Here is a 17,273-nt window from a genome sequence, read left to right as displayed (position 1 = left end):
AAGCCCCCCCCCACCCCATACCTCCCTCCTCTCTCTGTTCATCTCTCCCCGTTCTCTGTCCATTTTCCCCTCCCCTCTCTCTGCCCATCCCCTCCTCCCCCTATATGTGTCCCACTTCCGCTTTCCTGCGTGTCCATTCCCTCCTCTCCCCTTCTCTCTCCAAGTTATCATCACCATCCCGGTAGCAGGCTGCTCCTTCTTAACCCTGCAGTATTTCTTTCCAGACAGTAAGGAATATGTGTATCAAGTTTGTTTGAAACCGATCCAGAGGTTTAGGAGGAGAATTTTACCAGAGGCTTTCCCGGCGTACGCTCATGTCACGTGCATTTAACATATTTTGGACATATTTATACATTTGTTTCACCACTCAAGCGAATTTCGCCGTGCAGTTTCGTTTTCACCCAGCTCAATGTATATGGCGTCATATCTAGTGAACTACGTGTCGTGCAATGATATAATTTTGCAGGTACGTCCAGTGGTATATCTTGATAGTGTCTGTGAAATGTATTGCGAACAGTGTTAGTAATAGAGAAATAATAAACTAAACGTCATGCAAGATGCGCCAGTTTTTCAAGCATCTCAGTTTTCATGTCTACTGTCTACGAAATGTGTTGCAAATAGAGATAGCAGTAAAGAAATAGTAAGTTTAAAGATCATGTCTGATGCGTCAGTTTTACTTCATGGACAGCCAAAATATAATATGCGATAAACTTTCTTCCTTTCATCATTCTGTAGGGGGTGTCAGCGAGAAAGTGTCGTAAAATTTCTTGCAAGTCCCGTCGGATGTTCGAGTCCTCCCTCGGGCATGGGTGTGTGTGTTGTCCTTAGCGTAAGTTATCTTAAGTTAGAGTAAGTAGTGTGTAAGTCTAGGGACCGATGACCTCAGCAGTTTGGTCACATAGGAACTTTCTACAAATTGAAAGCTGTGAGGACGGGACGGGACGGTACGGTAGCTCAGATGGCCTGCCGTCACGGTAGCTCAGTGTGTTTGGTCAGTGCTCTCTGTAATAAAAAAAACTGAGTCAAGGAATCAACGATCAACTTGAACGGATGTCTTGAGACGTCCGCCCAGACCAAACGCAACGAACTATATCGAACAAAATGAAGGGAAAAAAAGATGGTGGAGCACTTGCCCGCAAAAGGCAAAGATCCCGAGTTCGAGTCTCGGTTCGGCACACAGTTTTAATCTGCCAGAAAGTTTCGTATCAGCGACACTCCGCTGCAGAGTGAAAATCTCATTCGGTCCCCACAAATTTCCAAATTTTTCCACTAGAACTCTCATTCTCAAATACTGGATGAATACAGTCTGGCTATTAACGCGTCATGAGCTAAGCTTCTTTTTCACCCCCAGCCTTTCTTGATGCCTTCAGCTGCCATTCCCTTTATTTAATGTACGATTGTACAATTTCGGCCTCAGGCCATTTTCAGGTATTTTATGGATGATTTTAGTAGTAAATTATGTCATGTACGTCGTTGCTCCTATGACACCATGTTACGCTCATAACATAAATACAAGATGTTCACGCTATTTTAGGAGCACGTTACTTTCTAGCAGTTGTTGTGTATTTAAATGGGAATTAGCTGTCATATTTAACTTTGGAGTCCATTTCTTCTCATTATTTCGTCATTTAAACATGAAGAATGACAAAATTTTTCACGTCTCATGCAATATACTGAAAAAATAAAATCTTTTAATATCGTCTTAAGGATTTCTTCTGTGGCTTCGTGGTGCAACAATTTCATTTTCAAGGATAAAAAGCACACACATTGTGTTTTGTTGCACAAATTTTTGTTTACTACCTGCCGCGTTTCAGCTCATTAGTCCTCCATCGTGCCAGCCGCGGGTGCCGAGCGGTTCTTGTTCTTAGGTTACTTAGGTTTAAGCAGTTCTAAGTTCTAGGGGACTGATGACCTCAGATGTTAAGTCCCATAGTGCTCAGAGCCATTTTAACCAGCCCTCCATCGTAAAACCACTGAGTGGTGTCTACACAGAAACTAGTGTGCTAAAAACCCAATCCCTGAATGACATTACAGGTGCATAGAGTCTATGATAATAGGCAGAGAATATCATACAGGAAGCCTGTAACAAGGGTTAGGCGTCTAATTTTTCTACAACAAAACATCATTTACTCATTAGTAGTGTTTACCTAATTCACGTTGCAAAATGGAAATAAAATTGATGGTGGATATAGAATCATGTGCAAATGATCATCACTGAATGAGGGATAAACATACACTGAATGTCAGTATAAACATTACATAGGCTTTAATTTGTATGACAAAGAATATATAGTCACTACTTTTAGCACAAGTGTCACAGACTATATGTATGTTGTGCAAAATAATGGTAAGGCAATGATTGAGAGAGTTTGCACTGGATTACTACAGTTCTAATTCATAGAATGAATACTTCCAAAACCGTAACCAGTAATCAATGCACGAAATTTCAAAGATCATATAACGAATGAACATTAAAATGTAGAATAAAGTACATTGGACCCAAAACATATACATTAAAAATTCATGAAAATAGGTAATCTGTAATCATTCTGAGGGTCGGTTCGAAGACCACTGTGTTTTGCTAGGCATGGTCCTATTGGAAGTGGTACGCCCTTGCCTTGCTTCGCCCTTTAAACTGACTAATCCAGCCAGTTTCAGAAGGGCTTACAATGTAACCTGGACTCTGAACAGCATTTCTTCATATTAACAAACATTCTCAGAGATGAAAGAAGTGATAAATGACAGATAAATATTCTAAAACTGAGTGTGGATCGAACCGTAGACCTTAGCATGAGTACAAAGAGTTCTTCTTATGGGGCAGCCGCAACTACATGAGTCCATTTTGTAAAATGAAAAAACCGCACAACAGTTGCTTAATGCACAATCTTTTATTGTGTACACTTCCTCACCCCAATGTTGTCATGCAGCTAAAGGTTCCGTATCAAAAGTATAAAAAGGACTTAGAGAAATTCGAAAACACTGACGTAATGATCGGACACAAAAAGTCAACAGAATCTTGAAATACGTAAAATGCGGTGAAAACTTCGGGGAAGAGAGTGGGCGGGGGGCGGGGGGGGGGGGGGGCGGGGGGCGGGGGGCGGGGAGGGGAATCCTTTAGCTGATTTTTTGTGTACAGGTCCTCCTCCCTCTTAATGTTGTGATGGTTCCGTCTACTCTCTGCTGTTACTTTCCGCTTTTCCAGTTTAAATAGTTTATCAATCACATGTCATTTTCATACCGCGCCTGCGCTATGGGTCGTGTGCGGCCTTAGTACTGACGGCTAGTATTTACTTTTATATACTTCTCCTGTTTTTGTTCCTGGTCACGCAACACGGAGGAATTTATTTAAACGATATGTGATTTTTCTGCCTCGTCTTCCCCATCCTCATTTTTATTGCATTTTACTTATTTCAAGATTCTGGTTATATGCGTGCATACCGCTATGATGCCTAATTCCGATCTCTGGTGACCCACAGAGAAAGGAAGCACCCCATATGGTCATGTAAATTAATTAAAAGAATAATAATGTCGCTCAACGGAACGGACTTGCACAATTCCAACAGGACAATGCGACACCCCACACGTCAAGAATTGCTACATAGTGGCTCCAGAACACTCTTCTAAGTTTAAACACTCCCGCTGGCCACCAAACTCTCCAGACATGGATATTATTGAGCGTATCAGGGATGCCTTGCAGCGTGTTGTTCATCTTATGGACAGTCCTGCAGGATTCATGGTGTCAATTCCCTCCACCACTACCACAGACATTAGTCGAATACATGCCAATTCTGCATGTTCGCGGGTCCCCTACACGATATTAGGCAGGTTTACCAGTTTCTTTGGCTTTTCAGTGTATATTAACTGAATAAAATGGTTTATGCACCACTAATGACGGACTTCAAAGTAACAGGCCAATAGTGGTGAATAAACAATCTGATTCAGATGGTATAGAGTCTCAGTAACATCGTGACTCCTTTTAGTCGATATTTGATGGCTGTGGATCCAAACATCAGGAAAACACCGAATGTCCTTTTTCAGGTATCTTAGTCATGAAAAGAACAGTAAAATTTACTTATTGATATGCAATTGTACGTTCGTCACCAGTGTATTAAAAACAATGCAGTGAACTTACTTAAAAAAGATTAGTTTGAATCTAAAATTTCAGGAAATTTCGTGATGACTTTGATTTCAAGAGACATAGTAGAAAAAAAGAAAATTAATGTAATTGCTTACCGTCTTCGTCATAGAGACCTGAGCCAAAGGCCGAAATTATAAAATTGGTCTTGAGTTTTATGATTTGGTCTTCATCCTCTATCCACGTGCCGTCTTCCCCCTGCTCAGTTCTGCAGAATTCTATACCGACGATGTTGCCACCTTTGACTATCACCCTTCTCGGCGAATGAAAAGGGATGAACTCACACTTCTCTTCTCTGGCCAGGTCCACCTGGAGAGGAATGAAAAGCCGCTGTAGCTTCAGTGAACACTTTACATCATATTTAGAACTCGCGTTCCCGCATTTACAAATCCCCGTAGGGCTCTGAAGAGGCTGCTTTACATTCTAGCAACATGACTTCCCATTCCAATACGGAATGAAACATGAAAATCAAATTAATCACCAAGAATCGTCATTGATATTACGTTTTCTTCACTGTCCCTAAGGGAGTGACATGTAGAAAAAGATAGGTATTTATAAAATGCTAAGGTTCTAGAAATGTCGCGAGGTTTTTGTAAGATGATGGCTATCCCACTTCGAGCGTCTCCATAAATAGTGTTTCTCTAACCAGACTTCTGAAAGTCAAACGCACGTGTCCGTTCGTGTTATCGAGTTTACAAGGGACAGTCAAATGAAAAAGAGACAGATGGAAAAAAGTAAGTAAACTGTTTATTATTTCAAAAGTTCAAAAAAATGGTTCAAATAGCTCTAAGCATTATGGGACTTAATATCTGAGGTCATCAATCCCCTAGACTTAGTACTACGTAAACCTAACTAACCTAAGGACTTCACACACATCCATGCCCAAGGCAGGATTCGAACCTGCGATCGTAGCAGCAGCGCGGTTCCGAACTGAAGCGCTTAGAACCGCTCGGCCACAGTGGCCGGCATTTCAAAAGTATTCGCCATAACTGTTAATACATTTATTCCACTGTGAGACAAGATGGTTTGACCATGGTAAAATGTTCATGCCTGCCTACGGAACTATGATTGTACTCAGGTCTGCGCCTAAGGTGTAAGGGCGATCCTGTGAAACTTCTGTAGCGTACTCTATACAACCTTGGCACCGTTTGGACGGGCCTTACCGAGGCTACAGCCTTACACATCCTCCATACAGCTCTTATCTCTCCCCATGCAATTGTCATATGTTTGAAGTCCTGGAGAGAGACAGTGTTGGCCGTCGATTTGCCTCGGACAAAGAGGTGTATACCTGGGTACAATCATTATTCTTCAGGCAACTGCAAACATTTTTCCATTACGGCGTTGACCATCTTGTCTCATAGTAAGATAAATGTATAAACAGTTAAGCGATTACTTCTGAAATAATAAATAGTCTACTTACTTTTTTTCATCTGTCTCTTTTCATTTGACTGCCCTTTGTAAATAAAGTTGGCAGATCTTCTGTTAGTACAAAATGATGCGAACCTCGCTTACGGGAACTGAGTCGCTTTTCACAAACAGTCTCTCGTGAATGCTAACTGCAGTTTTTCAGCAAAGAATCGAAGCCTGCCACTAAATTATTTCATATTCTCTCCAACTTTTTTTAACGCCGGTTTCATTAGGGCTCCACACAACCCAGGAACACTCAAGAGTACGTCGCACGAGCGTTCTTCACGCGTCCTTCTTTGCAACTGCAATCCATAAATCTCCAAATAAATCAAACGCATCTACTCGCTTTTTTCTATGAGCGAGTTTATATGCCCTTCTGCTTATGTGCGTTGTTTGACAATGACCCAGTGGACTTGTTACTTACTACAGGAAGAGGGACATTTGTTTTTTCGAGAGGACCAGAGTACATACTGGGATTCACTTGTACTGCCCCATACGCTTTGCATTTCAAACGGCTGCATTGTAATCGAGGTGAACTCGCAGTCATGAACTCTGAGCTTCTAAACTCAACAATCGTCGCTCACATCTCGCGGAGGGGAGGCGCCAACGAGTAGAGTAACCAAATTTGTCGAGTCTCGCAGTTGAACATTCTGGTTTCATAGGGAAAAAAGGTGGACGACTTTACTTGCATTTATGCCGTTACAGGCCACCTCCTTGTCAGGTACACAATAAGGCCAAATGTGTTCAAACACACATTAAGTCAGTTTGGTCACATGCGCGATGTGTCGTAATAACATGGAACGAGTCTATTTACAGGTTATTAATTTAACTTGAATTTAAATATGACTGCATGCTGACTAATTACATATAAGGTTATGTAAAAGAAGATAACGCCTCATTTAAGAAGATAAGTAAATATGTAATACTTTTTCACCAAATTAACTTAAAGTTTCTAAATAAAAATAATTTTGTGTGACAGAAGATGTTACCCAGAAGAAACTTTTTCAGTGACTTTCAGATTTAGCTTTGCTATCTCTAGGGTCTATAATATCACTGAATAAGTGGTCAGTATTATTCGCCACTACTGATCGAAAATCACTTTTAATAAAAGTCATTTTTCTTCTGCTATCGTTGTTATGAGTGCCGTTACTTCTTATGAGGTCCAATGGCTTATTTATTACAAATTTCATCGGAGAATGTATGCACCACGTTGCTGCTGGCAAATTTGTTATCTACCTAGGGATTTGTCTACAAAATGATTGTGGCTGATCACCACATATTATTATTTTTATTATTATTATGGTACACTTTTGCGTAATAACGGTTTTCTTCTTAATTACGAGATATTCTAGCACATAATTTCAAGAGACATTACTGACTGAAAATAATCTAAGAACGCTAGCTAACTTACTGATTTATTTCTCTCCAAGGCTTGCAATGACACGAATTGCATCAAAAAGTGAGTCAAGTTGTTTAAGAAGAACTCCAGTATTTTCATCGATTTAAATTCTCAACAATAGTTTCCACTGAATATTTTGAAGATTTTATTTACATACTAAATCTCCCCTACAATCTAAATTTATCATTGGTGTTGCGTCCTTTGGTGTGCGGAATTGAATATGTTTTGATTTGTTTATGATTAATAGAGAGGGAATTTGAATACAACAAATTTGTCGTTATTTATAAGACATTATATATAATTTCCTATACTGCTACAAGCTATTGGGATTGAATGTATTGCTTCTGTTATACACAGAAAGAATGGAAGGTCATGTACATATATGAGAAACTGCAGTGGGCCTAATATTCAATGTCGTGGAACTCTACGAATGATTCTCCCCAACCAGGAAAATATCCACTCTTTACAGTTGTTTTCATTCTTCCAGAGACATTATAAATCATTGTTCCCGGGGTTTTGGATAAACTGATCTGGTGTGCCATTGACACTACACTACATCTCATTGTCAGAGGGGCTATGAAACACTGTGCACATTCTAAACATTCTGCGTGGTGTCTGTTTGTTCTATATCTTGTCTCCCAACCACTTTTGCACAACGACGCTCTGAGCGTGTTTTTTAGGGAATTGACTAGCTTGAACCTGGGACCTGTTGCTGATAAGGAGACGTCAGACCACACATGACATGTAGAATTCAGAAGAGTTCAGTGAGACTAGCGATGATATAACCAAATACTTAATGATTTCAGCGTCAGCTCCACTGCACTCCCTGTAAAGGAATCTTAATACTAACTAAATTTAGTGGAAGGGGTTCAAGGCTTTCCTATTTTTAGTTAGCTGGCAAAATAACGTCGAAAAAGCAGTTAAGTTTACCATTGGAAATTTTATTCTACTCACAAAACATCGTTTATAAATTGCACTATTGATAAAAGGAAATGTTTTATTACAGGATGGTAAAAACCAACTGCGTTCAACAAAAAATGTGAACGAATATTCCCTGAATGGGTTTCCAAGTTCTACAATGCATCGAAGGATGACCTATGCCACATCACATCTATAATCTAGGTTTAAATTAAGTTTCACAAGAGAGAAAACTATCAAAATGGTCTACAGTGACCCTCAATTATCTTTAATTACTTATCTAACTTGTCGTAAATTACAGTGGCTGATGTGGCATCTCAATAACTATATAACAGAAAAATCATCGCGTTTCAGATTTTTACTTCAAGTGGCAAATGTGAACACCATGAGCTTTAATTGACGATCGACACTAGTATTACGCAAAAAGGGGATGTAACAGATGAGACTTCTGCAGTTCTGAGTGAAGCCTTATGCGCTCAAAAATGCGGCATGGCGTGCGTTCATTACCTTGTCGGTGTTCGTCAGGGGGCGCCGTGCAGCACAGCTCCGCTCACCTCGCCGTCTCCGAAGCAACTCTCTCCTAACTTCTCCTTACTACAATTTACCTAAGTTGGTTTAAAAAAAACTATCTGGCTGTGTTTTCATCTGACCAACCAGGGTCTCAATGTTAACCTTAAGCTCCGCCTACAAAAATTCTGTCTATCCAATGAGAAACGTTATACTTTTCGTGGTGGGGCAATGTTTTTAAAGTTTGCAACGTAACAGAGACGCGAAAAAGTCTCACGCTAAAACTTGCAGCTGGTGTGGTCCTTTTAGCGTTATGGTAAGATCTATACTGTTCTTCTGGAGGGCTCTATCTTTTAACATGGGCTGGGGGGTGGTCCTAACGTAACAGAGACGCGAAAAAGTCTCACGCTAGAAGTTGCGGGTGGTGTGGCCCTTTTTGTGTTATCGTAAGATCTATACTGTTCTTCTGGAGGGCTCTAGCTTTTAACATGGGCTGGGGGGTGGTCTTAACGTAACAGAGACGCGAAAAAGTCTCACGCTAAAAACTTGCGGGTGGTGTGGCCGTAGCGGTTATCTGGCGACGTGAGTGTCCGTCCCTTATCGTAGGGCCTTCTCGCTTAACACGGTTCTGCTCTCGGCTTCTGTTCTCGTTTCTCCCCTCGGAACTGCGTCTGTCTCGCGGTGGGAAGGTATGACATGCATTTAGGCATTCTTGTGTTAGTCTGTGGTATTCCATTTGCTCACTCGTTACTCGTATTACTTTGGTTAATTTAATGTCACGATTTATTCGGAGCTATGTGACATACTAATGGATTTGCTTATCATGTCAGGGTTTTCATGGAAGGTGTTGGATTTGCCTGACACCTTACAACATTTTCGGCGGAATTTGACCAGTTCTGGATCAGGATGATTGGTCAACGATTTCGGTGCCCCTTGGAACCCAGAACAAGAATTACTACTACCCTCATTTGGGTAAAGGAGGGAGCAGTTCCTAGAGTTCCTTCACGCGACAAGGTATTGTTCTCTAATTCAGCTGCTCATGACTGTCAGCTAACGGACAAACGATCATGTTCGGCAGTACTGGGCGTATCCTTATATGGCCAGAGGTGGGAACACGTTATGCACTCGGAAACATTATCGAACGTGATCGTTTTAGTGGTCCATTTGTTACGGTGTGACATAATTTTGCATGAACCTACTGACCTCCAGATCTTTGAACACGATACACTCACCGGTCAGTGTTACTGTGAGGCTGTACTCTTTCCCCGTGACCGTGTTTTCAGGGGAGCATTTGGCCCTGACTTCAGGTTTATGGACGACCGTGCACTGCCGCATCGAGCAGAGCAGGTGGAGGGGCTCCTGGAACGAGAGGATATTCGGGGAATGGTCTGGCCTGCCCGTGCCCACGACTTAAAGCCCATCAAGCACGTGTGGGATGCGTTGGAGAGACGTATTGCAATACCACATTCTCCAACGACCATCCAACAGTTGTCAATCGCGCTGGTGGAGTAATGCTTACCAGCATCGTGGCGAGGATGGGAGCACGTTGCTGAGCATGCGATACCGTCCGTGGTGAAGAAACAAGTTCCGCTTTCTGAAATATGCAGGGGGCGACCATAAATCGTGTATTTCATTATTGTCTTTGAGTAAAAAGTCATTTCTGTTCGTCCCACTGCATATTTCTTTCACGTACCTTCTTCACTATACTATGCTATACTACACTACTGGCCATTAAAATTGCTACACCAATAAGAAATGCAGATGATAAACGGGTATTCATTGGACAAATATATCATACTAGAACTGACATGCGATAACATTTTCACGCAATTTGGGTGCATAGACCATAAGCCCCCCCATGAACCATGGACCTTGCCGTTGGTGGGGAGGCTTGCGTGCCTCAGCGATACAGATAGCCGTACCGTAGGTGCAACCACAACGGAGGGGTATCTGTTGAGAGGCCAGACAAACGTGTGGTTCCTGAAGAGGGACAGCAGCCTTTTCAGTAGTTGCAAGGGCAACAGTCTGGATGATTGACTGATCTGGCCTTGTAACAATAACCGAAACGGCCTTGCCGTGCCGGTACTGCGAACGGCTGAAAGCAAGGGGAAACTACAGCCGTAATTTTTCCCGAGGGCATGCAGCTTTACTGTATGATTACATGATGATGGCGTCCTCTTGGGTAAAATATTCCGGAGGTAAAATAGTCCCCCATTCGGATCTCCGGGCGGGGACTACTCAAGAGGATGTCGTTATCAGGAGAAAGAAAACTGGCGTTCTACGGATCGGAGCGTGGAATGTCAGATCCCTTAATCGGGCAGGTAGGTTAGAAAATTTAAAAAGGGAAATGGATAGGTTGAAGTTAGATATTGTGGGAATTAGTGAAGTTCGGTGGCAGGAGGAACAAGACTTCTGGACAGGTGACTACAGGGTTATAAACACAAAATCAAATAGGGGTAATGCAGGAGTAGGTTTAATAATGAATAGGAAAATAGGAATGCGGGTAAGCTACTACAAACAGCATAGTGAACGCATTATTGTGGCCAAGATAGATACGAAGCCCACACCTACTACAGTAGTACAAGTTTATATGCCAACTAGCTCTGCAGATGACGAAGAAATTGAAGAAATGTATGATGAAATAAAAGAAATTATTCAGATTGTGAAGGGAGATGAAAATTTAATAGTCATGGGTGACTGGAATTCGAGTGTAGGAAAAGGGAGAGAAGGAAACATAGTAGGTGAATATGGATTGGGGGACAGAAATGAAAGAGGAAGCCGCCTGGTAGAATTTTGCACAGAGCACAACATAATCATAACTAACACTTGGTTTAAGAATCATGAAAGAAGGTTGTATACATGGAAGAACCCTGGAGATACTAAAAGGTATCAGATAGATTATATAATGGTAAGACAGAGATTTAGGAACCAGGTTTTAAATTGTAAGACATTTCCAGGGGCAGATGTGGACTCTGACCACAATCTATTGGTTATGACCTGTAGATTAAAACTGAAGAAACTGCAAAAAGGTGTGAATTTAAGGAGATGGGACCTGGATAAACTGAAAGAACCAGAGGTTGTACAGAGATTCAGGGAGAGCATAAGGGAGCAATTGACAGGGATGGGGGAAATAAATACAGTAGAAGAAGAATGGGTAGCTTTGAGGGATGAAGTAGTGAAGGCAGCAGAGGATCAAGTAGGTAAAAAGACGAGGGCTAGTAGAAATCCTTGGGTAACAGAAGAAATATTGAATTTAATTGATGAAAGGAGAAAATATAAAAATGCAGTAAGTGAAACAGGCAAAAAGGAATACAAACGTCTCAAAAATGAGATCGACAGGAAGTGCAAAATGGCTAAGCAGGGATGGCTAGAGGACAAATGTAAGGATGTAGAGGCCTATCTCACTAGGGGTAAGATAGATACCGCCTACAGGAAAATTAAAGAGACCTTTGGAGATAAGAGAACGACTTGTATGAATATCAAGAGCTCAGATGGAAACCCAGTTCTAAGCAAAGAAGGGAAAGCAGAAAGGTGGAAGGAGTATATAGAGGGTCTATACAAGGGCGATGTACTTGAGGACAATATTACGGAAATGGAAGAGGATGTAGATGAAGATGAAATGGGAGATATGATACTGCGTGAAGAGTTTGACAGAGCACTGAAAGATCTGAGTCGAAACAAAGCCCCCGGAGTAGACAATATTCCATTGGAACTACTGACGGCCGTGGGAGAGCCAGTCCTGACAAAACTCTACCATCTGGTGAGGAAGATGTATGAGACAGGCGAAATACCCTCAGACTTCAAGAAGAATATAATAATTCCAATCCCAAAGAAAGCAGGTGTTGACAGATGTGAAAATTACCGAACTATCAGCTTAATAAGTCACAGCTGCAAAATACTAACACGAATTCTTTACAGACGAATGGAAAAACTAGTAGAAGCCAACCTCGGGGAAGATCAGTTTGGATTCCGTAGAAACACTGGAACACGTGAGGCAATACTGACCTTACGACTTATCTTAGAAGAAAGATTAAGGAAAGGCAAACCTACGTTTCTAGCATTTGTAGACTTAGAGAAAGCTTTTGACAATGTTGACTGGAATACTCTCTTTCAAATTCTAAAGGTGGCAGGGGTAAAATACAGGGAGCGAAAGGCTATTTACAATTTGTACAGAAACCAGATGGCAGTTATAAGAGTCGAGGGACATGAAAGGGAAGCAGTGGTTGGGAAGGGAGTAAGACAGGGTTGTAGCCTCTCCCCGATGTTGTTCAATCTGTATATTGAGCAAGCAGTAAAGGAAACAAAAGAAAAATTCGGAGTAGGTATTAAAATTCATGGAGAAGAAATAAAAACTTTGAGGTTCGCCGATGACATTGTAATTCTGTCCGAGACAGCAAAGGACTTGGAAGAGGAGTTGAATGGAATGGACAGTGTCTTGAAAGGAGGATATAAGATGAACATCAACAAAAGAAAAACAAGGATGATGGAATGTAGTCTAATTAAGTCGGGTGATGCTGAGGGAATTAGATTAGGAAATGAGGCACTTAAAGTAGTAAAGGAGTTTTGCTATTTGGGGAGCAAAATAACTGATGATGTTCGAAGTAGAGAGGATATAAAATGTAGACTGGCAATGGCAAGGAAATCGTTTCTGAAGAAGAGAAATTTGTTAACATCCAGTATTGATTTAAGTGTCAGGAAGTCATTTCTGAAAGTATTCGTATGGAGTGTAGCCATGTATGGAAGTGAAACATGGACGATAAATAGTTTGGACAAGAAGAGAATAGAAGCTTTCGAAATGTGGTGCTACAGAAGAATGCTGAAGATTAGATGGGTAGATCACATAACTAATGAGGAAGTATTAAATAGGATTGGGGAGAAGAGGAGTTTGTGGCACAACTTGACCAGAAGAAAGGATCGATTGGTAGGACATGTTCTGAGGCATCAAGGGATCACCAATTTAGTATTGGAGGGCAGCGTGGAGGGTAAAAATCGTAGAGGGAGACCAAGAGATGAATACACTAAGCAGATTCAGAAGGATGTAGGTTGCAGTAGGTACTGGGAGATGAAAAAGCTTGCACAGGATAGAGTAGCATGGAGAGCTGCATCAAACCAGTCTCAGGACTGAAGACCACAACAACAACAGACCATAAGCCATCAGTACCCAGAACAACCACCTCTGGCAGTAATTACGGCCTTGATACGCCTGGGCATTGAGTCAAACAGAGCCTGGATGGCGTGTACAGGTACAGCTGCCCATGCAGCTTCAACACGATACCACAGTTCATCAAGAGTAGTGACTGGCGTATTGTAACGAGCCAGTTACTCGGCCACCATTGACTAGACGTTTTCAGTTGGTGAGAGATCTGGAGAATGTGCTGGCCAGGACAGCAATCGAACATTTTCTGTATCCAGAAAGGCCCATACAGAACCTGCAACATGCGGTCGTGCATCATCCTGCTGAAATGTTGGGTTCTGCAGGGATCGAATGAAGGGTAGAGCCACGGGTCGTAAAACATCTGATATGTAACGTCCACTGTTCAAAGTGCCGTCAATGCGAACAAGAGGTGACCGAGACGTGTAACCAATGGCACCCCATACCATCACGCCAGGTGATACGCCAGTATGGCAATGACGAATACACGCTTCCAATGTGCGTTCACCGCGATGTCGCCAAACACGGATGCGACCATCATGATGCTGTAAACAGAACCTGCATTTTGCCATTCGTGCACCCAGGTTCGTCGTTGAGTACACCATCGCAGGCGCTCCTGTCTGTGATGCGGCGTCAAGGGTAACCGCAGCCATGTTCTCCGAGCTGCTAGTCCATGCTGCTGCAAACATCGTCGAAGTGTTCGTGCAGATGGTGGTTGTCTTGCAAACGTTCCCATCTGTTACCTCAGGGATCGAGACGTGGCTGCACGATCCGTTACAGCCATGTGGATAAGATGCCTGTCATCTCGACTGCTAGAGACACGAGTCCGTTGGGATCCAGCACGGCGTTCCGTATTACCCTCCTGAACCCACCGATTCCATATTCTGCTAACAGTCATTGGATCTCGACCAACGCGGGCAGCATTGTCGCGATACGATAAACCGCAATCGCGATAGGTTACAATCCGACCTTTATCACAGTCGGAAGCGTGATGATACGCATTTCTCCTCCTTACACGAGGCATCACAACAACGTTTGCCGGCCGGGGTGGCCGAGCGCTTCTAGGCACTACAGTCTGGAACCGCGCGACCGCTACGGTCGCAGTTTCGAATCCTGCCTCGGGCATGGATGTGTGTGATGTCCTTAGGTTAGTTAGGTTTAAGTAGTTCCAAGTTCTAGGGGACTGATGGCCTTAGACGTTAAGTCCCATAGTGCTCAGAGCCATTTGAACCATTTTTGAACAACAACGTTTCACCAGGCAACGCCGGTCAACTAGTGTTTGTGAATGAGAAATCGGTTGGAAACTTTCCTCATGTCAGCACGTTGTAGGTGTCGCCACCCTTGTGTGACTGCTCTGAAAAGCTAATCATTTGCATATCACAGCATCTTCTTCCTGTCGGTTAAATTTCGCGTCTGTAGCACGTCATCTTCGTGGTGTATCAATTTTAATGGCTAATAGTGTATATTGTACTGTAGCAGTTATTTCTACGCAAGGTTCAAGTTTTATTGAGCTATGTTGCTTGGCATTGACACATGATGCGAAATTTTTGTCCTTAAGTTTTGCACACCATTGTGGTTCGGCGTGGTTCGCGACTGAGATGTCGCCAGACTTTGTACATGATGTGTATCGTCTGCGAATATCTCGGGTTATAACAGCGAATACACGGACCACAGTGCAAACAATCACTGCACATGTCGTTGTTGGGCAACATAAAGTGGTGCGCAGCGGTTTCATCCCGAACCATCTACAAGCTATGAGATACCTCCGCTTACCACACGTTGCAGACCGTAGAGACTAGCATGATTTAGAATACCGCTGCTGGGCGCTCGGAGCTGGGCGGACCATCGTCTAGACTGATGATCCGCGATACACGCAGACGAATGGAAGTTCGTTGACGACCACAAGAGGCGATTCATCTAGTTCCCCAACAGTGCACTGTAAAGGAAATTGACGGAATTCTTCTCGCGTGGGGAATGTTTACGTGAGCTGAAATGAGGTTCCTGCTATTTTTACCGTAGGAAGAATGCTTTGATGCGCTTTCCGCTTATTGAGTTTGCTTGTGTGGCACCCCAGATCACTTGAGCTCATTCCTACTGAACACATCTGGGAGGGCATTTACGGATTTAGGACCACTCAGTGCTCACTTTGTCCGCAGCTCGTAGTCTTGCGGTAGCGTTCGCGCTTCCCGCGCACGGGGTCCCGGGTTCCATTCCCGGCGGGGCAGGGATTTTTCCCTGTCTCGAGATGACTGGGTGTTGTTGTGTCGTCTTCATCATCATCATCATTCATCCCCATTACGGTCGGAGGAAGGCAATGGCAAACCACCTCCGCTAGCACCTTGCCTAGTCGGCGTTGCGACTCTCCCGCATCGTCCCCTATGCTCCTCGGAGTATGGGACATCATCATCATCAGTACCTTTTACTCGGCATCTGTGTGGTTATGGATCAGCACAGCTGGCCAAATTTCGGTGTCTCTCGGAATCCAAAACATGAATAGTCACCGCCACCATCTAGTGAAAGTGGGAGACAATCCCTTCATGTGACTAGGTATTTGTTCTCCAATTCAGCTACTCATGACTGCCAGCTCAATGGACAAAATATTAGTTGCCCCCTTAAAAGAGCACATGGGTGGCTTTGGAGCGCTGTAGATAATTCAAAAGTGGTACCAGGCCAGAATGTGACGCTTCATCGCTGACGACAAGTTATGGTAGTCAAGTGGTGCATATGTGCCAGTCGACTGTAAGGAGTCAGTGCAAGATGGGTCGACGTAGAGACGTAAGATAAAGGAAGAAAGGAACTACCATATATGAACGTGCTGTGGTTGAAGCTGCCCGAATTATTGGTGTATCATCGTAGACTGTCCAATATATCCACAAATAATGGTGTACCACTCACAGCCATGTACACAGTGTGAGGACAGTGATCATAAATGTTACTAGCCGACAAGAACTAAGAAGAGTGTCAACTTATCAATGACAATCGGTTTCAAAACCGACAGAAATTGCCGCTCTCGGTGAATACAGGGCCAACTAAACCAATTCTCAAGCGAACACTGCAGAGGGAACAGCGTGCACTGCCGGCCAGAGTGGCCGAGCGGTTAAAGGCGCTACAGTCTGGAACCGCACGACCGCTACGGTCGCAGGTTCGAATCCTGCCTCGGGCATGGATGTGTGTGATGTCCTTAGGTTAGTTAGGTTTAAGTAGTTCTAAGTTCTAGGGGACTTATGACCACAGCAGTTGAGTCCCATAGTGCTGAGAGCCATTTGAACCAGCGTGCACTGGACAGCTGGCGTCACATACCTAACAAATGACCACTGATCGTAACAGCACATAAAGCTGCAATTCTTCAACGGAACAATCAACGCAGAAACTGGATAGCAATTTGCTAGAGGAGTGTAATATGGTCCGAATTGGCCTTTTTTCAAATGATGCAAGGCGTCGAGTTCACAGAGGATGCAGTGAGATGTCTCAGTTTGTAGGTCAGGGAGGTGTTTTTCGTTCCGTGACTTGGGCCCATTTCTTCAGGTTATCATGACCATGAACCAGGATGCTTATTTCAGCATTCTCGGTGACCAAGTGTTGCCTTTTTTTCCATCTTCATTATGAGTAAGCAGTGGACACTCCAGTCTTTTAACATAACAACAACAAACATACACAGTGCACTCCATAAGTAATGCGACCAACTTTTTTCTGACGCAACGGTACACCACAGCGTGTTGTAACCGGCTGGGCTAAGTGGAAGGAGGGGGGGGGGG

General features: G+C 43.1%; 1 protein-coding gene across 1 annotated transcript in view; it reads right to left on the bottom strand.

Moving 5' to 3' along the window:
- The window catches only part of LOC124721738 (dihydropyrimidine dehydrogenase [NADP(+)]), a 295,913-nt gene that overhangs the window by 130,862 nt on the left and 147,778 nt on the right, over positions 1-17,273 (bottom strand). The window contains exon 9 of the mRNA XM_047246840.1: positions 4,234-4,444. Coding sequence (XP_047102796.1) covers positions 4,234-4,444 — 211 coding nt within the window. The remainder of the gene's footprint in view (positions 1-4,233; positions 4,445-17,273) is intronic.

Source organism: Schistocerca piceifrons, chromosome X, assembly GCF_021461385.2.
Source record: "Schistocerca piceifrons isolate TAMUIC-IGC-003096 chromosome X, iqSchPice1.1, whole genome shotgun sequence".
NCBI lineage: Eukaryota > Metazoa > Arthropoda > Insecta > Orthoptera > Acrididae > Schistocerca > Schistocerca piceifrons.
The sequence above is the reverse complement of the archived record's forward strand: the minus strand, read 5'-3'. Positions and strand labels throughout refer to the sequence as shown.